Genomic DNA, 24,894 nt, shown 5'->3' with positions numbered 1-24,894 from the left:
TATAGTCCAGTATAAAGCTCAAACTATAAGCTTTATACTCATAATCAATGTGCATACTTTTGTTCAGTTAAAAGAGCATTTCATATGACAGCTAATACATTTATTAGAGTTATATATTATTAAGCTCTAATAGATAATTTTTTATAAGTTTAATTACAAAAAACAAAGCTAAATTTTATTGATTTAAATTTTACTTAAATTACATAAAATATCAAAACACTTTTATTTGCAGTAGTTTTGTTTTATTAAAGTTAAAAAGTCGAAATTCTAAAAAATAACCATCAAAAATATAATTATTAAAGTTTATAAAAACTTAGATGGTAAAAAAATTAGAATCTTAAATAAATTGAACTATTCATAAATTGTGTATAAATGACAAAAGTTTGTTTTTTTTAAACTTAGCAGCCATCTATAAAAAATCGTTGAAAAAAAGCTATTTATAAGCATAAAAAATAACACTATAAATAGTAATTATTTTTATTTCTGATATAAAGTAGGTGTTATAAAAAATAATTTTTAAGAAAGTATTTGTAGAACTTACAACTTTGTAACAAAGAAATATTTTATAAACTTGTCGATTTTATAGGTAGTTTATGTTTTTAAAATGTACATGCCAAAAAAATTTTCTAAAATACAAACTGTAAAAAAAACTGATAGTGTCTAGGTATTTGAAATCAGACGAAATAAAGTCATAAATTAGCTGAACAAAGCCGATTCAAGTATAAACAAAAAGTATTGACTGTGAACTAATAAAATTGTAATTAATCGAAAGTTCAAAACATGTGTAGATAAAACTAGATAAAAAAGAAAGTTCGTCTATTCAAAAAATTACCAAGTAATAAAAAAGTAGTGTCACAATTAATACCAATCAATTTTCATATATGCTTTTTTGCGTGTACCATAAAAAACAGTTCAAACAATACAATGTACCAAACACTTTTCTTGATTCTAATTAGAATAAATTTTCTATAAAACAAATGCAAACAGTCACTGACATTCTTGAAACAGTTACTCAATCAGTTCGGAAAAAGCTTAAAATTTTCACTTAAGATTAAAAAAAGCACATTTAAAATATCTATATGACACGATTGATATGAAAGACTGTAAAAAAGTTAAATAACTCAAAAAAGTTCAACACATAAAAAATGTGTACCATAAATATCAAACAAATGAATCGACCAAAAATGTAATTGTTTATCTTAGTTTCAAATAGTTAAAAAAGCACCGACTTTCTTTCAAAACAAAAAGTATAAACTGATAATATGAAAGTTTCAATGAAAATCAAACGAAATGTTCGGGTTTTCTGCTTTGCAAAAGTTCACCGTCCAATGTTTCGTTGTCTGAATCAACTTGGGCTTGCAGAGATTCTCCTTGCATCGACTCCGTTTGCTTCGACTCGTTTGTGTAGTATTCTCCTGTGAAAACATGTTAGATTAAACATTATTCTTTGAAAATAAAAGTTAAATTTAGTGCTCTCCTGTAAAAAACACGTTAAATTAAATACTCTCCTGCAAAAGTAAAAATATTTAAAAATTGTCGTAAATAGAAAAATGTTAAATTAAGAATAAGTTGTATTAAATACTTTCTTGAGAAATTAAATTGAATACTCTTTTGAAAAACTGACAATATTGTTCAACTGTAAAAATTACCGATGTATTTTTTAATAAATCTATCAATATACTTTAGAAACTTAGTTTCAGTAAAACAAACATTAAGTTAGTAGTTTAATAACATTAGTTGTATCAATTTAATTGAAAAGATTGATGTATTATTATCAAAGTTAAACAAAAAAGCTGAAACATCTTATAGTTAGTTACTTTTAATCAACTGTTAAGCGCTTTATTAAAACATTTCACGCATTGCATTCAGCACAGCAAACTATCATTTTCACGGCTGACTTCAATAAAATATGAATTATGAAATTACATGTCCGCTCTCATGTGACTTACTGTGAGTTTTAAAAAAAGTATAGTATAATATATTGGAAAACTTTTATTTTAAAATTTAAGCCTGTTAAAAAACGTTCTTCTTATTTTCAACTGAAAACTACAAAGTAAAAGTAAAACTTTATGATACCTTTGTGAGTGACGAAATGTCTCAACAAAGCAATGAGGGCGACGATGCAAACGAAGCAAATCGCAGCCACGAGAACAGCAATTAAAACTGGATTCATTCCTCCGGTAGATGGGGATGTTTGCACGTTTGTGTCTGTAATAAAAAGTTATTTGTTCAAAATCATTACTTTTCTGGTAAATTGTATTAATTTTTAATTATTTAACTTACAGCTTATCAAAAGAATTAATTAAATCAGGGTTGCCACTCGTTTAATTGCAATTTTTTCCAGGTTTTTCAAATTTCTTCCAGGTACACATTTGTGGGTCTATTTTTAGTTAAAAGTTAAGCTTAAGGTAAGAAACTGTATTAAATAGTATAAAAACATTGAAAAGACACTGTAAAGCTACTTAAATAAAATATATTTTTAATTATAAAAAATTTTTGATGATGACAAAATTTAGTTATTTTTATGGTAGATTTTTTGAGTCAAATCAAAATTTTACTACTGAACATGTTAAAATTGTTTAAATTCCCGGTTCTTCCAGATTTTTTTTCAAAATTTCCCAAATTCCAGTTTTTTTTTTTGCCTAAATTTTCAAATTCCAGGTTTTCCAGGATTCCAGGTAAAGTGGCAACCCTGTTAAATGTTCTCAAAAAACTAATTTAATTATAATTTTATCAAAAAATATATTATTTTTAATAAATAATAATGTACTTACAATTGTAGTTATTTCTAGCTTTATTTCTTTATTAGTTGTTGTAATATAATTTAATTTAAGTTTAAAAACATTTTTAGATAATATCTCTAAGATCAAAAGCATATCAATCAAAGAAATAAAACTTTATGATTTAGCTTTAATGATATATGTATTAGCTTATTATGAACCGAATAACTCAAAAATATTGCATTATTCATATTATATAAAACAGATGTTTTTAATAATAAACAGTTGGCTATTAATTTAATTGAACACGTGCAAGTAATAAACAAGAATTTTGCTTTAGCATGCATTTGTAAGAATTTTAGAACTATAAAAAAATATATAAGTATTTAGTAAACTTGTAACTAAAATCTTATCCAAAACAATTGTAGCAAACATAAACATTTAAAACTTATAAAATAAAATCAAAAACGAAAAATCACACTACTGTTACTAGAATTATAAGCAGAAGAACAAAATAATGTAAAACCTACTTATTATAAATAAAACATTTTAACAAAATTAAGTTATTATTCAACAAGGTAACTAATAAAATACTCGCCGAAAACTAATTCAAATATATTTTCATCATAAAAAAAATATTTTTTATTAACATTGATGCATTTATAAATTGATTTATTTTAACTTTTATTTCTTTTTTAGATGTTGTAAAGTACATTTGTAATAAAGTATATATTAATTTGCTAAAAAACATCTTTTAGGCAACATCAGTAAAATCAAAGGCATATAAATCAAAAAATAAAAAAACTTTAAGATTTAGCTTTTATTATATCTATAATAGCTTATTATGAACCGAATAACTCAAAAGTATTGCATTATACATATCATTTAGAACGGATGTTTTTAATAAAAAATACTTTCAATTAACTTAATTGTACACGTGCAAACAACAAACAAGCATTTTGCTTTAGCATGAACTCATAAGACTTTTATAGTTTATTTCTGAAGTTTGTAGTATATTTTTAACTTTGATTTTATTCAATATAACTTTTAAAACCTTATAAGATAAAAACGAAAACATAACTGTTACTACAAGCAGAAGAACAAAATAGTGTTATAAAAATATTATACAAATAAACATTTTTAAATATATTTAAAAAAAAACTAACTTGTTGAAGTGGTAGTTGTGACTGGTGTAGTAGTGGGTAATTCTGTAGTAAAAAAAATATACATCAAGCAATTAAAGTAAAAAACAATAAAAAAAAAGTTTTAAGATTATATCTAAACAGTAAAAACATTCGACTGTTTATGATTATGAAACATATTACTTTAATTTTCTGAAACAAGACTTATTCATTAAAAGTGAAAATTTACAAACTACAATTTTACAAATTAACTCATAAATTTTTGAGTATAATAAAATAATTTATTTTTTTTTTTACTTTTCACATACATTGTCTTTATTTTAGTTATACTAAAAATACTAAGTTTATAAAAGTTAAGATGATATTTTTTTTAAATAATATAATAAGATATGCGTTTCTTTGTTACGCAGACTAATAATAACTATTTTTTAATATTTAAAAATTCACAATAGAACTGCATTTCCAACCTTGCACATTATTATACTTAATAGTCGTGCTAATTCTACATTGGATGCCGTTCGTTTTTAAAAACTCGCCACTTTTTAAAACTAGCTTCATACAAACTTTTTATAGTTTACCATAAAACATATGGCAAAAGCTCAACTTTAAACGTGGTTCAACTCTTTTGAGCAATAAAAAGCCTAAAATTTGAAGATTAAAAATATAAATTTCAAGTAACTTGATCTGTGGCAGCCACAAGTTGGAACTAAAAATGATAGCTAATCTTTTGTACTCAAAACTTCAAAAATGTACATAAAGTTAATTATATGACTTAAAATAATCTATAAAAAAAAATTTAAAAGCTAGACTGAGTTTTTCAAAAAAAAAAAAAAGCTTTAAACTTATTTCAACCAACTTCTTTTAATATAACATTTAACATCATGAATTTATTTTTTAAATTTAAAACTTGTATAAAAAAACGGCAATTTTAATTAAAACAAATATCAGTTTCATACGCAGCAAAAGAAGACTAAAACTAAAAATCAGACTCACCGTAAACAGACAAGCTCAACGACGTTTCAACTGCCGGATAATGTTCAGATTCTTCGGCGCGACACACCCAAGTGCCATTGTTGCTCGTCAGTAAGGAATCAGTTGACAGTACCAGCTTGCCACCTTCGTTCAATTCTGTACAAATAAGTTAGTTTATGTTAAAAGTTTATTCCATATAAATTTTATCGATAGTTTATTTCATTAAATTCTGTAAAAATAAGTCAGTTTATGTAAATTATGTGGCTTGAAAAATAAAAAAAATAGACTTTTTAAATTTAGTTTAAGTGACTGAAGATACAAGTTTTAAAGACAAAAGTAAGTTATTTTAACCCAAAAAATATGTTATAGTTCTAAGGACAAAAGAGATGTCCAATGTTTAAGTTGGAAAAATTGGGAAAATTCAAAATCATCTTACATCAGTACATTGTGAATTGTTTGTAAAAAAAAAAAGTTAAAAAAAATATCGCTTTATATCTAACCGTTTAAAAAAATTAAAGATTGATTATTAGGTGAAACAGTTTTTAACTTAAAAAGTTTGAATATATAACAGTTTAAAAAAAAAAAACAGTTACAATAATCTGATCTAACTGCATACTAAATTTAATCAACTAAAAAAATGAGAAACTTTGTAATGAAAATATGTAATGACCTAATTAGGCAAGTAATCCTATAGCATTTAAACACACATACAGACATTATATAACTTAACATAAATATATTAAAATTACAAAAATTTGCTGTTGATGAAATTTACTACTTTGAGAAATTGAACTCAATTACCTGTCACAAAATTATCCGGTTTAAGGGAATCCCCGCTATCAGAAGTAAATGTCCAGGAAAGTTCAGGTTTCGGGTTTCCGTCGATTTCGCAGGAAGCAGAGAAATAACTTCCAGCAGGCAGGGTTGTGTTTCCCACACTTATCTCTATTGTTGGCTCGTCTGTTACATATTTTATCAATTTATTGTACATGATTAAAATATTCGTTTATGTTAGTACATATATATATATATAAATATATATATATATATACATATATAAATATTCGTTATTTTAGTATTTACTACGCTTATTAATTTTAATTTTCTTATAAACTAAATTAATGTAAAAAGTTATCTATCTATAAAACATATAAGAATAAATTCAAAAGCCTTTACCTAAACCAGTAGGAAATTTTTTTAAACTGAAAGCGAAAACAAAAGATAAATAATTCAGTAAAGTCTAAGTAAAACTTGAGGTTTTAAAACTACTTCAGATATGAAACACTAAAAACACAAAAGCATCATATAAATTTATGAGAACCAAGTAATATCTTTAAAGGTGCATCAACTAACCTTTGTAACTTAAGTTTAAGTTTAAAAAACAATTTTGTTTTTTTTTTTTTTGGTATTTGGAAATTATAATTATTAATATTAGCTTTAAGGAACTTGAAGCAAAACTTATGTTCATCATATTTTAAGAAAAGGTTTGTTTTTAGTAGATTTGGGCATGTAATTAAAAAATAAATTATTTAACAAGCTTAGATGATACAAAAAGTACAACTTTATATTTTAAGTTTCACACATTATTTATTAAAAAATAAATGTAGACAAAAATAGCTACCCAAGTGTTGTTTAGTTTTCTCAGGCAATGCTTTAATGTTTTCTATTAAACTTTTTATTTCTTAAAGATTAATTTGTATATAAACTTTTTCATAGAGCTTACTTACACAGAACATTGATATCGCTGACAAGCTCTCTTTTCATCGGCTCCGGCACGCTAGCGTGGTTTATGACGCAATAGTACGACTTTCCAGCCATAGAGGTGTCCCAATTGAGAGTGAGCGTTTTCGTGGTGTTGGTGAGCGAAGTGTTTTCGTCAGTTGAAACGACTTCTTCTTCCAAAGATTCAACTGCTTCACCGTTCTCGTCTTCAAATCTTTTAAAATAGTGGTTCTTGGTTAGTATCAATTATTTTAAGAAGTTATTAAACACAAAAAATATATATACGAGACTTTTGATTTAGCATAAGTGAAAAAAAACACAATTCATTAACGATTTAGCACCATTAAAAAAATTTCAGCTTAAAAAGTTGCTTTTAAAATAGCTTTGTGAAAAGATTTTACTAAATTCTGTTTTTTTTAATAAACGGGTGTACATCTCCTTTTTAAAACTTAATGTTTACCAAATTTATAACTTATGGATACATACTGAAAACGCAAAAATCTTACTTAGCGTTATTATGAACTCTAAAACTTAGTACCATCAATTAAGTTGAGAGAAAAACTTTTAAGCTGTAAAACACAATAAAAAACTCTATCAAAGTATAATGACTATGTAGTTATTCATTAAAAAAAATATTCAAATTTTTCAAGTATTTTCCCAATATATTATTACAAAATAAACTCACGAGATGTTCGAAGCGGGTTTGGAGTTGACAGCTGAGCATGAGGCCACTGAAGCGGCATCTCCGCTCTTGACAACATTCGTCGCAACTTCAGAACTGTAGTCTGGAATCTCTGCATAAATATGTTTGAATTAAAATAACTTTCATGGGTTTTTAGTTGAACTGACTTTAATTGTAAACAAGCTTATCAATCCCATTTTGTACTTTTTTAGTATACGTGACTCAATGCACAACTTATTGTAACTTTTTTTCAATTCCATTTCTAAATTCTTTAAATGCTGTTAGGTTATACCTAAAGTAAAATGCCAAGTGTCTAATTTATGTCTTTACGAAATGGTAAACTTAACACTAAATTAGAACATTCAGACTCACTGTTGACCACCAGATTCGTCCGCTTTGTTTTCGATCCGCTCAGATCGCCGTTTTGCAGGCACTTGTAAACACCAGCGTCGGACTGCACCACGGGGTCGATCACAATCGTGCTTGTGCCGTCTTCGAAAGTGTTATTGTACCTGTAAAAATATTATAACTCTTTTATCATTAGTTAATTTCAATTTATCTTTTTTTTTTTGTTTTTAGTTTGTTCTAACAGATTTTTTGATACATTGCAAGGAATATTTGCTGAAAATTTCAGATCTATAGCTTGAAAATTTTAAAAAAGATAGATTTTTAGTAAATTTTGAAAATGCTAAGAAAATTGAAAATGAGAAAACTACAGCCCATAGGTTTTTATTGGAAACTTTTACAAATATAAAAATTGAAAAAGTCAATGATTTTTTTTATAATTCATATTAACTAATTTATGATTCATATATAAAGCTTTCAATTCAACCCAATGTTAAACTATCTAATGTTACACTGTTAGCTACCGCTAATTTAAAGCACAAAACAATACTTTTATAAGCATAAAATTATATAATTTTAAAGGCAAAATAAGTTCTTAATGATTAATTATTTAACACTTGAAGTATAAAAGTTACAAATACAAGGTACAAACATAATAATATGTCAAAATAAAGAAAGATTATTATTTTATCACAAGGATCACTGGGTGCGGCTTATTCTTTTTATGTATAAAACTTATTTCAATTTTTTTATTCTTTCTAATACCTGTATCTGAGAAGCAAGTAAAAGTTCTAGCTAGGCAGTGTAATTAAAACTGAATTTTAACATTGTAAAGTTATAAATATAATGCTACAAAGTTATTTCATTTTCAATTCGATAGTATTACAATTTTAAGAATAAAACTAGCCAATTTTAAGATAAAAATGTTACAAACTTTGATTGAATTATATCAGTTCAAACTTTAGGCCATAGGAGGTCAAACTATATTATCACAACTATTTTGAGTTATAATTTTACATTTACTTTTTTAATTTTTAACTAAACTCCCTCTTAATGATTTTTATACAACTTTTGTAATAGAGCAAATCAAATTTGATGAGATTGGTAAGTTATTTATAAAAGGCACCAACTTAAACAGGAAATAAGACTGAAACATTAAAAATCTATCATTTTGTGCAATTTAAAGAAACATACCTTGACTTTTTTAAACTTTCTGTGCAATACTAAGATGTTTTAAAAAAAAAATGAATGTTTGACAAAGAAATAAAGTATATATATTTTTTTTTTTCATTATCACTTTAAAATTAAAAAACATCATATTGTTAAGATTTAACTGAGAGTAGGGTTGCCACTCTTCGAGTCAAAAACACTTTCCTAAGCGACCTTAAACTGTCCTGAGTCATTTTGATTTTCTTTTCAAATCCTTTAAAAAAATATCTAATAAAAACCAAGGTCTTCGAAAAAACTTGATATAAATTAACAAAACATTGCAACTAAATCAACTAAATTTCATTCAAAATCAAGAATAAAACTGACCTGAAATTTTTAAAAACCTTAAAAAACTATGCTGAGTTAGATAAGATATAGATATAGAGGTAAATTTTTAGGAAAATATTTTAGCTTGTTTAAAATATAAAAATAAGATCAAACTGTAGAACTATAGTGAGTCAGAATTATATTAAAAACTTTAGATCTAAAAATACTTCAGTTAACTATTTCATCGTATTTGTTGCAAAAATTTTTGAATTAATAATTCCCAGCTAAATGAATTTTAAAAAAAATATTCTGATGGAAACATCTTTCAGACTAATAATATTTAATTATATTCTAACAACTACACCAATTATTTTAGAATGGTAAAAAAGAATTAAAACTATAAAACCTAGCAATTAAAACCTTTTAACATCAACTTGAGCTGGTATGGTACCATAAAATATAAGACTATTGTTGCTTCCATACTGTATGTAAAACATATTGGCTGTTACATCTTCAAATTTTATGACTGCTGGTGAACCTTCTGCCATTCCACTCTGAACCGCAACTACCTCATAGTCAAATTTTCCACCCAACGCTCCACAAACTATATAATTAATATATACACGTTTATTCTAATTATTTTTTTTAAAGTGTCTGAGTCTTATGGTATTAAATTTTTGTATATAATCTTTTTTTTTGTTTTAATTTTACATAATCATTTTTGATAATTCTAAAATATTTGCTACCGGACTACTTTTTATATCTATATCTTGCTTTAGCTTGCTTATTTATAACAGTAAAAAATATTTATTATAGCTAACAATGATAATGTATTATTTTTTTAAGATGTTTTTTATGAGACTTAAAGTTTAAGCTCTTAAGCACTTAATAATATTATTAGAAAACAGAAAAATGGAATGTCAATAATTTTTAAACGATAATTTTTGATTTAATTCTCAAAATCTTTCAATAAATGTTATTAAATATATTTGCTTACAAAAGCTTTATTTACTTATAAAAATACTTAAACACTTTTCAGTTTTTGCAAAAAAAAAACTAAAAAATTAAAAGCTTATGATTAAAGCTGACGACTTTAATTTATCTGTTGCTAATTTTAACCATGTAACTACATTCAGAGCTTTTCATAAACTATAAAACACAAATGCTGCATTTATAAATGCATCAGTAAAATTCTAAAACTGCTTAAAAACAGTTTATGTGACATTATTAGTAAATTCAGGTATAAAGGTTTAAAACATATAGAATTTATAATGAATAAGCATATTTAAATATCATATGTTATATATGTTATCAAAAACTATGCCAATACGAAAAGTTTAGTATGTGTATATTTTTCAACTTAATGAACTAAATACACTTAATAATTAGGTTTCCACCTTTTATAATAAACTAATATTTTAATAGCAATTTACACTTTTTTTTAAGTTGTCTTTTTTTACATAAAAAACTAAGCTACCAGTTGTTTTCTACCCTTTATAAAATCTCTTAAGTAAATTTTAAAATATAAGCAATCAAATTAAACAGTTCAATAGGTACTTTATGGGAGACGCTTTATGTTTTAGAGCAAAAACAGACTATTTTACTAAAGTCTATCTTCTCCATTAGTTTTTAAGCAATTGTATTAAAACTTTAACAGTCTTATTTTTAATAAATATTGAACAACTTGTAGCAAAAAGATCATTTAAAATTTTACTTAAAAACAAAAAAAAAAGTACAATTTTTAATTTTAATAATTAACTTTTTTTAACAATTTTTTCAAAAAAAACAACTTTCTATAAGATGGTTATAAATTTGAAATAAAAATTAGCTTAAAATTTTTAACAAATTGCTTTAAAAATGAAGGAATAAGTCTTTCAATATTCCTAATAAAAAAATTGCCATAAACAATTTTCATTTCATAAAATTGTATCAGATTTGTTATATATAAATAATTATATTTCATAAATTATTTGAAATTTTTATTCTGTGTAAAAAATATCTTATACATATACTCAAAGCTTTAAGTAAAAGCCAAGACTAGTATTTGCAAAAAAAAACAATGTTGAACCCTTCTCAATAACTTTCAAGGTACTCTAAAAGGTATATTATTTAAGGTAGACTTTCATTTATTTTAAACAATCTATTTTTAGTAAATGTCACTTTAGCACAAATACTTTTTTGCATGGGTTAAAACTTTTTATTAATTTTAATTTTTTTATCATTATTACTGTTACCCTTACATTTGGTGGGTTTTTTTTGTATAATTAGTCTTAATTACTTTTTTTCTTTTACTATCACTGTTACCCCTAACCTTACCCTTGGTCATAAATAAAAATATCTTTTTACTCTTATGCAAAATAGTCACTTGTGCAAAATTGACCCTCTATGCAAAATGACTCCTTGTGTAAACATGTCCCCTTTTAAATTATACCTTATACATAAACTTTTAATACTTGTACTAAAATAATACATTGAATTTTTATTATGTGATTAAAAACACCTGTCAACTGTTAATTTTAACACTTGATTTATTTTAACGAGCGTGAACTTGGCTTAAATGGATTTTTTTGTATTTTTTTTAAACCAAACTTCAAAACCAATTATTTTCAATTTCTTTAATGCTAGTTTAAAACTTTTTTTTATTCTAAAGAACGTTCTTTTGCTTAGCTTTTCACAATAGTTTTCATCAAATTGGGGTTTTACTTTTGTAGTGGGGCGTTTTTAAAAGATTAATGTTTTTTTGCATTTTTTCACTTTGCAATGTTTTTATCCAATTTTTTTTTTTTTTATTAACATACTTTTTAATTTAAGTTTGAAGACGTTTTTTTTTTTTCAGAAATATTTTTTTTATAACATATGCTTAAATAAATTTTTCAGAAAAGTTCCAAATTTGCACGGTTTTGTTTCTTTTTTTACATGGTTTTATAGTTAAAGTAAATTATTTTTTTAATAAGTTTTATTTTTAACAGACTTATATAATTAAGTTTTATAACAATATTGTATTTTTTCCCAACGTATTATTATTTTTCAAATATATGACCAGTTTAACTTTACCTAAATTCTTAGTATTTGATCAAGAAATCCCTCAAATTACATAAACAAAAAATTTAGGTAAAACTTGTATGGGTCATATATTGAAAAAATAATAATAAGTTGGGAAAAAATATAATGACGTTATAAAACTTAATTATATAAGTCTGTTGAAAATAAAACTTATTAAAAAATAATTTACTTTTACTATAAAACCATGTAAAAAAAGAACCAAAACCGTGCAAATTTGGAACTTTTCTGAAAAATTTATTTAAGCATATGTTATAAAAAAAATATTTCTGAAAAAAAATTAAAAACGCCTTAAAACTTAGTTTAAAAAGTAAGTTAATAAAAAAATTGGATAAAAACATTGCAAAGCGAAAAAATGCAAAAAAACATTAATCTTTTAAAGGCGCCCCACTACAAAAGTAAAACCCCAATTCGATTAAAAATTATTGCGAAAAGCTAGGCAAAAGAACGTTCTATAGAATAAAAAAAAAGTTCCAAGTTACATTAAAGAAATTGAATATAATTGGTTTTAAAAAAAGTTACAAAAAAAGCCATTCAAGCCAAGTTCACGCTTGTTTTATTTTAGGAAATTCTTTGCAAGCTAAAATTTTGCAAAATGATTCAAACTTATAGAAACAGAAACTCATACACAAGCAATTTAAGTAAAACATTAAATAAATAAAAAAAATTTTTAAACAATCATACAGCTTTAAGCACTTTTAAATAAACACACTTACTTGAAAAACATACACAGAAAAACAACAATATTGCTTGGAACGAAGAATTATGCAGCATCATTATTTAAGTCTGTAAAAGTTGAAACAATTAAATTGTTTTATTTTAACACAGCTTTAAGCAATATGTTAGCTATGTTTTTACAAGTTGATCTTATTTTATAGATTTTTTTTCAAGCTTTAAGATGCTTTTTATTGTTTTAAAAAATTAAATTTATTTTTAGAGATATGACTAGTCAAAGTCGGGCTGCATTATAGATTCCCTATAGAAAGGGATAACTAAAACAACAAAAAAAGAATACTTTATTTAAAATAAATCTCCTCCCACATTTTTCAAGCAACCTTCTTCAAACTTTCACAGTCTAATCATTATACATTAAATAAAAAAACGCTTATTTGAAATTTGAAAAAATTTAAGTATTTTTTTATTTTTTTGCCATAAACTAATTATCTTTTTTTTTTTAAATCGTTAAAACTCATAAGTAATGTTTTATTTTTATAAGGAACATCTCCTAAAATTTTGAAGAAGATTGCTTGAAAATGAAGGAGGAGAAAGATTTTTAGTGAGTTTTAAAATTTCCAAGAAAATTGACCCCAAAATATTTGCCATCCATACGTTTTTATTGGAAACTTTTTACAAAAAAATATTTCAAAAGTTAAATGATACTTTTGAATTCTATAAAAACTAGCTTGTAGTTTGTACTTCAAGCTTTCATATAAAAGCAAAGTTAATTTTTGTAAAAATAAAAGTGTTTACCCCCCTATGGTACTAATATTGGTAAAAACTAAGGTGTTATATAACTTAAATTCCTCCTTACAGTTTATATTTAGATATAAAAATTAATATAAAAGTTCTTTAAGTATAAATAACTTGTTGTAAAATAATTATAATTTCAGTACAACTATTTGAAATAATATATTAATACAACAAAATTAATACATTTAAAATAAAAACAAATTATACAGTAATCTTCCTTTATTCTACCAACATATGTTTCTGTGTGTCAACGAATCAACACACTTCAACTGGGTTCTGTCTAAAATTAATTACTGTATCACTATGATCTTTTGTTAACAAACAATTAAAACTATATTTTGAACAGTTACATTTAAAATAATATGTTTTGTAAAACTTTATAATTGTTCTTACATTAAAAGAAAATATAAAATTGTGAAGGTATAAACAGATGCTGGAATTAAATTAGTTCAGTGCTTCAAAACGGTCTTACTTTTCAGGGGTTGTTATTATTGAGGGGTCAGTAGGAATTTAGTGGTTGCATGACAAATTTCAAAAATAAAAATCTTTGTTGAAAACATGACAATTTTATTTATAAGTTTATGCTTATAACAGATACTCAAAATACTAACATGAGTTGACCTGATTAATCCTGATTGTGTGGCACTCTTGGTAATGTTACTATTTGGTTAATTTTAGTGCAGATTATTTCTCATTTAAAAATAGATGCCACATGAGTTTTTTACAACCAATTACATGAAACTAAAACAGATTTATGTAAAAAAACCATTAACAACAATGTAAAAAACACCATACAATACAAAAACAACACAGTAACAATACTTGCATAATACTCTGTTGCATAGTTGCCAGATTGGCTTTGAGCATATTGACACACAATTACCTAAACATGACTTTGAAGTTAAAAAAAAACAGAAGCATGAAATATGACAAAAAAACAATTTTTTTAAGAAGTTAATAAACATGTAACTTTTTTTGGATAAATGTTGACTGGCTTTTATCTTGCAACTTTAACTTAGAGAGTTTCAAAATCCATCATTAGGACATCTGAGAACCACTCAATTCCAACCCGCAAGCCAATCAAATCCAAGAATTGCTTACCTACCAAGGGTAAGGATTGAAGTAACAGAGGTGGTAAAAAATAAAATAAAAACTAACATGGTTTTATACTAAACACAAATATATTTCAACAAATTTTCATCAGTGTGATACAATTGTTACAAACTAAAGAAAAAACTAAACTTACAAAGTCTTATAATTGCATCAGAAATTTGTGGAGCAAAACACAAAAAAAAAGTAATAAAAATTCTAAATTAACATAATTAAATGCAACATAACAGCACTAATTGTCCAAACAAGTGTAATGAATAATCAAAGTCTTTCTACTTACACAATTTTGGTTTATTTAAATATACGTATATTGCTTCAATTTTAACCAGGTCAAAAATATTGTTACACCTTCTTAATAATTAAAAATTTGTTTCATTATAATTTTTTTCAAAAATGATGTTTTTAATCAAATGTTACAATATTGAAGATCTATTCATTGCATTTGAAGTTGCTGTACTAATTGTCTTTGGCCGATTGTTGATATGTTCTCTAACACACTTTGGAATGTTCTCTTTAATTCTAATTTCAATTTGCCTAGACGTTTGACCAATATAACTGTTTGAACAACAGCATTCAAATAACTTTTATGTTTGTTAGATGTAAGGTTTTTACCTTTAGGACTTAAAACAGAACTTGCTGTAAAAATAACTCTTGGTTTAGCAGCACAATATACTTTTTACATTATCTTCTTTATATGTCTTTCAATCTGAGATAAATTTTCACCTGCATAAGGCAAAATTAAAAGAACTGGACATTTCTCAGGACCATACGGTTTTAGGTAAATCAATTTATTGAAATCTATAAATTTCATTTTTTAAAACTCTATCACCCAATGGATTAGGATATCCGTTCTTAATTAGCATTTATTTTATAACATTAAGTTCAATTTCAAAAACTTCTGGAGAACATATTTCCTTAGCTCTGTGAAATGAGGTCTTAATTAAACTAACTTTTCTCCTCTTGCTACAATAAGATTGGAAATTTAGATATTGACCAGTGAACATATGTTTTCTGAATACTAATGTGATAAATTTATTACCTTTTCATTTGATAAAACATCAAAAATTATAAAAAAATATTAAAAATTAAATTAAAAACAGTTTGGGTAGGATTTGATCATGGGTGAGAATTGTAAGTATAACAAGACCCCTATACCACCAGGCCCATTTTAATTTTTTTTTTTTTGCTTTAAGAATCCATAATAGTGGTAAAACAACTAAAATAGTTTCAAATACCTGTTTTTTTAAGATTAGATATGTTTTGCTACTCCAACAATTTACTTACATAGAAGCACTCTAAACTCATAATTTTAAAATAACTATCAAAAAATATTAAAATATGTATATTTATTTTTGGATTTAAAAAAAATCTAAAAATATAGTATTTCATAACATTTGGTAAAACTTTAAAGTAATTACATTTAGTTCTTAATATTAAGAGTAACTAACAGTACAATACTATTGCAATACTATTGTTTATAAAACGACAAAAATAAAACCACTCATAATATTTTGTCCTGGGGCCTGGTGCACAAAAAAACTTTTCAGTTATCGAGTCTAACACTACTTGGATACCTTTTAACAAGAACAAATTTATATGACAGGTAGACCACAGATTTTTTCAAAAAAAAAAATAAGTTTTTTAGACTTTATTCATTATTTTTAATTAAATTTTGGTAATTACCTAGGATGATATTGCAACAATATCAAATTGAAAAGATATATGTCTTTTTTAACCTGAGTTATTGGCTAAAAATCAATGTTTTAATTCTAATATGTTTAATCTGAAAAGTTAATTTGTTTTAGCAAAAGCAAGCAAGCCATATTAATACATTGTAAGAATTAAATTTATTTATAAGAAACTTAGATATTTAATCAACTTTTTCTTACAATATTGTAATCGATATAAAATATTGTATTGATATAATTGTTTTATATTGTCAAACAAAAGCAATAAAATATATAAGTTTTAATAGTTTATGATAAATATGTTTAATTTTATTTATGTATCTTTTAAAAATAAAGTTTCAGCTGAAAAATATAGTTAAAAGAGACATCAAATGTAATATATTTTCAAATTGATAATAGTGCGACATCATCCTAGGTATTACCTAAATTTTTTGTCCCTTTTAATAGAAAATTAAACTTGAGAAAATATAAATAACAGTTGTTGAAAACTACTGAAAAAGAAAAAAATTGATAATTTAAATTTTTTCAACCCTTACTGTTTTAATCATTCTTTTTCCATTTCCAACACTAAATAAACAATTATTAATTTTCTTTTGTTAATTTAAGAGAAATTATCATCTATATATATCTAAAGTAAATGTTACTCATAAAATCTTTGGGGACTTTTTTTTTAGTTTTGCATTAACCAGGTCCGTATCTAAACAGTTTAGCTAAAAGTAAATACCATTTTTACTCATACATCAACCTTGTCAACTAATTTATAATTAAACGGAGTTATTTTAGTTTTTACACAAATAAATTTGTTTTAAAAAGAATTTGTGAATTATTTGTAATATTTTAAGTTTTACAATAACAAGTTTAATATAATTTACATACAGAAATTGTGAAAATTATTAATCAGAATTATTACATATTTCTTGTTAAATTTAATAAAACCTGCAACTTCTAAAAGTAATTTACGTTTAGAAGAATAAAAAAAAGAATTGAATAAGAAATTTTACAGCTACAAAAAATTTAAAATACTAAATTTTACACTTTTAAAAGTTTATTATGGCTTTAAAACTTGAACAATAATACAACTAACTACTTTTTGTTTAACTTATTAAATAAAGACTTTAAATTTATGCTATTACAAAGATTTTTTGAGACATCAAGTCATAAAATAAAGGATTAACTTTTTTCGTATTAAATAGTGATTAGAATATTCACCTTTTAGCTTAATAAGAGTTTGTAAAAACAGCTTAAGCTTATTTAATTACATGTTATAGCTTTAAATTTTGTTTAACAGCAATAAAATCCAATTTTATACTCTATAAAATCTTAACTTTCAAGTTTATTTATGAATTTGAAGATTAATTTAAGGTTTTAAAATTAATATAATACGTAATCAGCAAAAACTAACACAATTTAATTAAAAAAATAGAATTTCAATAAAATTTTATAATATTTTAAGTTAAATTAAGAATAAGTACTTTAATAATGTTGTTTAAACTTAACCTTTGTGTTATAAGTGTAAAATGAAGTTTTTAAGTCAAAATTGCTTTTAATACACTATCAAAACTTTAAATCATAGAATTAATTTAAAGCTAAAACGACTTAAGTAATTTAAACAGTAAAAATCCAATTTCTTTCTAGTAGTAAAAATAAACTTTTTCGAACAAAGTTTGTATATCAAGTTTTTAATTAAAATAGATAAAAAACGAATTTTGGTACTTCTTTTATTTTTATTTTTAAAAACAACTGCTCAATACATTTTTTAATCAATCAAACCATAATTACTTATTTTTTAGACTAAATTACGTTATAAAAAGTAACTTTTAAACTGTTTATAAAAATTAGAATACAAATTTAGCTAGTTATTCTTAAAGTTTTAATTGTTTAGTTTAGGAATTTGTTTTTATAACAAGTTTGTAGGAGTAAACTTTGTTTAAACAAAAAAAAAAGAAGAAATTTTTACTAACAATTAACAAGAACAAATTAGAGCAGTCGTTTTACAATCAAAAAAAAATTAAACGTATTTAAATCATACTTTTTACAAAACTATGTTTCCTTAATTTTGATAAGCTTTATTAGCAAGCTTTTCATTTTCATTAACATTTGTTTTTGAAAACTATTAAAAAATGACGTTAAAGAAAAAATTAACTTTCTAAGAGTTTAGTTGTCATAAGCAGCCTTGTTGTAAAGCTTTATTTTGGCACATTCATTTTATTTATTATTTAAAAAAGTCTTATTTAAAATATTCCTTTAGTTTTGAATTTACAAGTATTCTATTTTAAATTACCGAACTGTTCATTTTCGATTAGAAGATTAAAACCGCTTTTTAATAAGTTAAAACGATTATTGATTTGGGTTGTTTTGTAACACTGAAATTGCTTCTACAGCAACTCCGTGTCAAAAAATCTGGTTTAGTTAGACCTTGAGCAGAATTTCCAGAATGCCATTCGTTTTTAAATTTTATCTATTTTTATCAAAAGAATACTTAACTACAAGCTTTCGATTAATAAACAATCCAAATAAAACAGCTTGAGTAAACAGCTATAACAAAAAAATTATTTATTACAAGTAAGCTTTAGCTTGAGTGTACTCGCAATAACATAAAATAAAGTTTTATTTGGTGTTTTAATTTACTTCTTATATTTTTTTAAAAACTTACCATTAAAATTAGAAAAATCAGAGTGTTTAAAACTTTTACTTTTATTAGTTGTTTAATAGTTTTTCAATTGCTTGTGTTTTTTTTTCACCATACACAAAAAAAAAAAGAGCAGTATTCTTCTAAATCTAACCTGACGTAACTTTGATGAAAATTTTAAAACTTATCAGAAATTGTTCTTCTTAATACTTTATAATAGTACTACTTGAGGTTAAATTTGAATTACTTTAAGTTAAAATTTAATAGCACATCTAGCAGATGACTTTAAAATTTTTTTTTTCTTATTTAACACTCGAAAAAAAATTGTTGAAATTATTGTTATGTAAAAAATAACTTTTTAACATACTTTTCTATATTTCGTAAAACATTATTTAAGAGAGCAATCAACACTTTAAGACGAGTATAAAAGTTATATTGATTGAAGAAAATTTATTTTCTACTTTTTTAGAAGTTTTAATGTCAGTAGTAAAAAACTTATTGAGAACAGAATGACACCAATCAAGTTTATCTTTTGTAAAAAAAGTTAACCTTTTACACATGACTTACATTGTCTAGATTTAAACCTGGTATTGAATAAATTATGAATACCAAATGATTTTTACAATTATTTTCAACTTTTTTAAATTTGAAAAAATTTCATGAGATAATTAATGCACTATATTAATTGAAAAATACAAAAAAAAAATCATTTTCAGACTTATTTGTCAACTAAAAACTTTTATTTTTCGTGTAATATAAATACCAATGCTCTTACAAGTGTGGTCAATAGACAATAATATATAAAAAAGAATCTGTGCATTCAGAAAAAAGTTGTAAACAGACTTTTTTTTGGTTTTCACACTCACCATTAAAGAGTTGCCTCAAGGTCAGGAAAGTCAGAAAAAGACAGGAAAAACTAAAAAAAAACTACAAAAGTCAGGAATAAATGAGGGTTTTAAAAACAGTCAGGAAATTTGACAAAGTTTGAAAAAAACTCAGATGTTTTCAGTTGAAATTTACAAAATTTCTTATTTTTCAAAGCCTTCAAGTGGCAAAAAAATAATTAAAAGTCCTTTAAAATCTGACTAAAATTGCAAAATTTTCAGAAATTTTCAAAATTGCTTAATTTCAAATGCCTTCATCTGGTAAAAATTAATAAAATATCCTTTATTAAAGTGCAAAATTTTTATATTAACATATTGAACAACTACCCTACTTGAACAAGCAGTTTTTTTATGGTTTTTAGTATTAATGATCTATGACAAGGACACTTCCATACTGAAACCATGATATATACACAAAAGTTTTCTTTCATTTCTTAAGTTATGTGATATCTCTCATACAGCCTTTTTTGACATTGTACCAGAGTATCAAGCCTGTTGTTGCCTTCATGCATGGGGACATTTTGTGCTTGGTAATTAAATTGATGTGCATCATTATGAAAGACACAAATCTCAGCCTTAACCAGTTTTACAAGGTTGAATTGAATGATCAAGCTTCCCTAAAACCTTCCCTTTACCTTGGTTGTGCTGCAACCAATTTGCTTGCAAATTTTAGGAAAATAAACCTAGTTGAGGAACAAAAGGTTTTAAATTTTAACAAAGAAAAAATAGGAGTAACAATTGTTGTTAAGTGTTTTTCCAACATTGTGCACTACTTAACAAAGTAAAAAATAAGTTCCAAGTCTGAAGTTGATGCTAGCATTGAACAATTTAGAACTTAAGTTTTTCCAATGAATGCATTTAAGTTCAAAACTTTCAAGGAAAGTGAAGATCGTTTTGACCAATTCTATTTTGAAGCATTGAAGTTTCTGCCAAATCTTCTCTTGGAAAGTTGTTGCAACCATTATTTGTGTTGCACAATGAAAGGCTGAGGTCAAACAAGGGTTTAGTATTAACAAAGCTTTGCTTGAAAACAATATGAAAGGAGAAACTATTACACCCAGAAGAAGAATTTAAGATTATATGTATGCATACAAACTAGAACTGTATTAAGTTAGGAAATACAAGTATTTTGCTGATAGAGCTGTTTATTGCAAATACATCAATCATACACAGATGGTTCAATAAATGTAATGGAAGTCAGATGTTTGATTTAATCAAAAAAAACTGTTGTTTTAACCTGTATAAAAATAAGATTAAAAGGTTTATATAGTTTCCAGTGTTTGATTATGCATTTTAAAATAAGTTAAAATTAAGAGTTTATATTTAAAAAATTCAGGAAATTTTTTATCAGTTTGATCTGTGGCAACCCTGTCTGAAACTCAGGCTAATTTGAGTTTTTCAGATTGTTTATAAAACTTGGGCTTTTTTAGGAACTTTGAAAACTTAGGCTTATTAAGCTTTTCTCATAGTTTGAGTGGTCAATCAAGTCTGAAAATTCTGGAAAAACCTGTAGTTTGAAAATTTAGTTTAAAAAAACCTGGAAATTAGAACTTCGTAAGAAAACCTGAAAAGTTAAACAAAAGCTATGGGAAAGCCTCAAGTTTTGAACAATTTATTAAAGAATTTAGGTAATTACCTCGGATGATGTTGCACCAATATTAAGCTGAAGTTATATTATATTTGATGTCTTTTTTAACCGTAACTTTAATCTAAAAATATATATTTTGAAAGTACATGAATAAAATTAGACTTATTTAAAAACTAATAAAACTTGAATATTTAATTGCTTTTATTTGACAATATAAAATGATATATCAATACAATAATTTATATCCATTACGATATTGTAAAATAAATTTAATTAATTATTTTAGTATATAATAGATAAATTTAATTCTTACTATGTATTTATATATTTTGTTTAAAACAAAGTATCTTTTTAGATTAAACTTAGTAGGCTTTAAACATTGATTTTTTGCCTAGAATTATGGTTAACAAACACATCAAATACAATATAATTTCAGCTTTATAGTGGTGCAACATCATCCTAGGTAGTTACCAAAATTCATTTAAAATTCTGGAGAATTTCAATTTTATTTAAACAAAGTATGTGGCTTAATGGCAAAGAGGTCCTAATGATAGCTTTAAAAAATTCTCTGAGTTTAACATTGCAGGATCAAAACACCAAAATTTTTTCAAATAACTCTGCCTTTTATATATATGGTTAACATATAAGTATTATGTTTAATAAATATTTATTATTTATTTAAAACTATTAAAAATTTGTCAAAACATGCATAAAATATATACATTAAGAAAACAAAGTTTTGTCATTGCATTAATTAAATAACTTAAGAAAACAAAAAAGTCATAGAAATACTTTTTAAATAGAAATAATTAAATTAATTACTATTAGAAAAAAAGAAAATACACACCAAATTGTTTTTGTTCATATTTATATTGTAAGGAAACATCAATTACTCTGCCCTTTTAAACAAGTAACATTTTCCATGCATTAGCAAGTGTGTTACACTATGTGTAATCTTACCTGCCACAGTAAAATTTATCTTTTAGTTATTCAAAAAAGAAAAAAATATCAAAAAATATCTTTGGCAACAACGTACACAAGGCTATAGTCTCAACACTAAAACCACTAAGTAGAAAAAATTATGAAGCTAAAATCCTCAAAAATCTAATCTAACCATGTGATCACTGTCACCACTCATAATCATTTTTTTTTTGAACAGTTAAACTAGTATTATAATAAATACACTATCCGTGAAAACTATCTAAAACTGATAACAACTACTTTACTGTAATATTAATGAGAAAAAACTAAAAAATAAACAAATTGAAAGCTAGTGAAACTTAAATATAAAATACAAAATATATTCTTAAAATGTAAATTACATAGGAAATATAAAATAAATTTATAATATTTTATTAAGTTTATTTAGACAAAAAAAATAACTTGTAAAGTAAATTGTAACTTTCAAACAATATTATAACTACTATATAGTTCTAAAATTTATCTTTGTTAAACTTGCATATTTATGAATAAACAACTGTATTTTAAAATAAGCAAACTATCAAATAGTGTATCCTAAAGTTTACATAGTGATTTAAGTTGCTGTTTTATTCTGTTATTTTTACAGAATCTAAATATGAAGTTGTCTAGTTTATAATGTGTAAACTAGTATATCTTGTAAAGATAGTTGCTAGTAAGGCCGCTCTAGCTGTTTTTTTAATTTCAGAAAAACTCAGTCTAGTTAAGTTTTTCAGAGTACTTTAGAATTTAGGCTTTCTTAATCTTGTTTTATTTTATTTTTTGTAAAACTCAGACCAACTTATTTTTTCAAGTTTCAGGCTAATTTAAAGAAGATAAAATTAACTATTTTACTTATCATTTTGAAATGTGTGATTTTTTAACAGACAGTAGAAATAAAATGTTCACCAAACCCTGAAGCAAAATACTCCATTTTAAAATAATTAAATTATATATTGATAAAACTATTTTTTAAAGGTTTTTCTTACAAAATTTTTCTAAAATTTTGTCTAAAAAGTTATAAGTAAGTTATTAAACAGTAAAATTGCACATTTGTAAATTTTATTTTTATAAATCTTTTTATTAAAAACCACCAACTGTGTCAAAAAATAAATTTTTGAACATAGCATAGTTTAAATTAAAAAAAACATTACAAAGTGAGTAATTTGCAGCAAGAGTTCTATTATTTAAAACTAAAGGCTTTTTCAAAAAAAGTTGTGACAAATTAAATTTTGCACAATATTTTTTCTAATAAACAAGAACTAAAATAAAGGCACAGGGGAGCAGTCCAACATATTTTTTAACAAAAATTAACATAAGCTTTTATTAAAGGTTCCTCAAAAACGTTGAGTCAAAAAAATACTTAGAAAATCCTAAAAATTATTGGAATTTTGATCCAAAATCTCTAAAAACCCTAGAAAAATCTGTATTTTCAAACAACTTTTACATGTGAAATGATGAAATTTTTAATTACAAAAACTATATCATTTACAATTTTTTTTGTATCAGTTAAAATTTTATTTGTTATAAAAAAAATATAAAGTAGCAATACAGCATCCTTTCAATATTTTTACACTCATTAGTACAGTTTTTTTACCGTCTACCTTATTTTGTACTAAAAAAAAAAAACTAGTGCTTTCAAAGTCCTGTAAGAAATTTAGAAAGCTTGGAAAGATTTTTAAATTAACCCTGTCTTATTTGAAAGCTTAGAGCTTAGGGTGAGCAGGTAAAAAAAGAAATAGTTTAAGTGTGCTAAAGAACTTTTTTTTCTTTACTATGACTGACTCTTTTACTGCTGGGAAGTATGTTGTTTTGTCTAACAGTCTGAAGTGGTTTGCTGCCTGATGTTTAAGTACTGGGTTTTTTCAGATTATAATAATTCGTAAAATTCTTCAAATGAACTCAGTGTTGGGAATTTTCATCAAAATTTTTTATTAGTTTCTCAGACTTACTTAATGTGCCTTTACTACCAGGTTCTACTACACCTTCTTCACAAAAAAGTAGCCAGGACAAAACATTTGCAGCATCTGCTTAATAGTAACAGCATAAAAAAGACCAGAAGTTTTTGATATTTTATTGTTTCTGTCATCTATTTTTTAGTTGCAGTTCTTTTCAAAAACCTATATGTTCTACTTTAGTTACTTAAATACATTTGTATTATAATACAGAGGATTAGTTTATGTTAAACAAAGTGTTAAAAAAAAGAAAAATTAGTATAATTAGGAATTGATGACTATGATGTCATCATTTTAATATAAAATATTTTTTAGGCTTAAAGTGTGTGTAAGTGTAAGTTTGTTGTACATAATTTTTTTCAGTTTGATGTTTAATTGTTATAAGTTTTCTAATTTGTACTAAACAGTCTACTTTGGTTGCTTCTTTACATATGTCTCCAATACCCTCTTTGAATACCTCATATATAAAAAATGCTTAATGCTTTTCGAATTAA

At 24.3% G+C, this 24,894-nt stretch overlaps 1 protein-coding gene across 1 annotated transcript; it reads right to left on the bottom strand.

Moving 5' to 3' along the window:
* Positions 1-323: 323 nt before the first annotated feature.
* On the bottom strand, positions 324-12,907 carry LOC145838331 (cell adhesion molecule 2-like). The gene is made up of 10 exons (XM_082945905.1): positions 12,836-12,907; positions 9,480-9,663; positions 7,611-7,750; positions 7,242-7,350; positions 6,562-6,770; positions 5,636-5,794; positions 4,856-4,990; positions 3,887-3,928; positions 2,077-2,208; positions 324-1,415 (listed from the first exon to the last, which is right to left on the bottom strand). Exons 1-10 carry the CDS (start codon positions 12,894-12,896, stop codon positions 1,282-1,284), a joined length of 1,305 nt encoding a protein of 434 aa, XP_082802031.1. The 5' UTR covers positions 12,897-12,907; the 3' UTR covers positions 324-1,281.
* Positions 12,908-24,894: the final 11,987 nt, after the last annotated feature.

This window comes from Thalia democratica, chromosome 6, assembly GCF_965202585.1.
Source record: "Thalia democratica chromosome 6, ktThaDemo2.hap1.1, whole genome shotgun sequence".
Taxonomy (NCBI): domain Eukaryota; kingdom Metazoa; phylum Chordata; class Thaliacea; order Salpida; family Salpidae; genus Thalia; species Thalia democratica.
Note: the sequence above shows the minus strand (reverse complement) of the source record. Positions and strands in the feature narration are given on the sequence as shown.

Excerpts from the sequence above, each read along its gene's own strand:
- LOC145838331 (XM_082945905.1), bottom strand. The coding sequence starts at position 12,896 with ATGATGCTGCATAATTCTTCGTTCCAAGCAATATTGTTGTTTTTCTGT. Across the intron at positions 7,751-9,479 it reads GCTCAAGTTGATGTTAAAAG|GTACAATAACACTTTCGAAG; the intron begins GTTTTAATTGCT and ends ATATTTTTACAG. Across the intron at positions 3,929-4,855 it reads GTTGAGCTTGTCTGTTTACG|AATTACCCACTACTACACCA; the intron begins GTGAGTCTGATT and ends TTTTTACTACAG.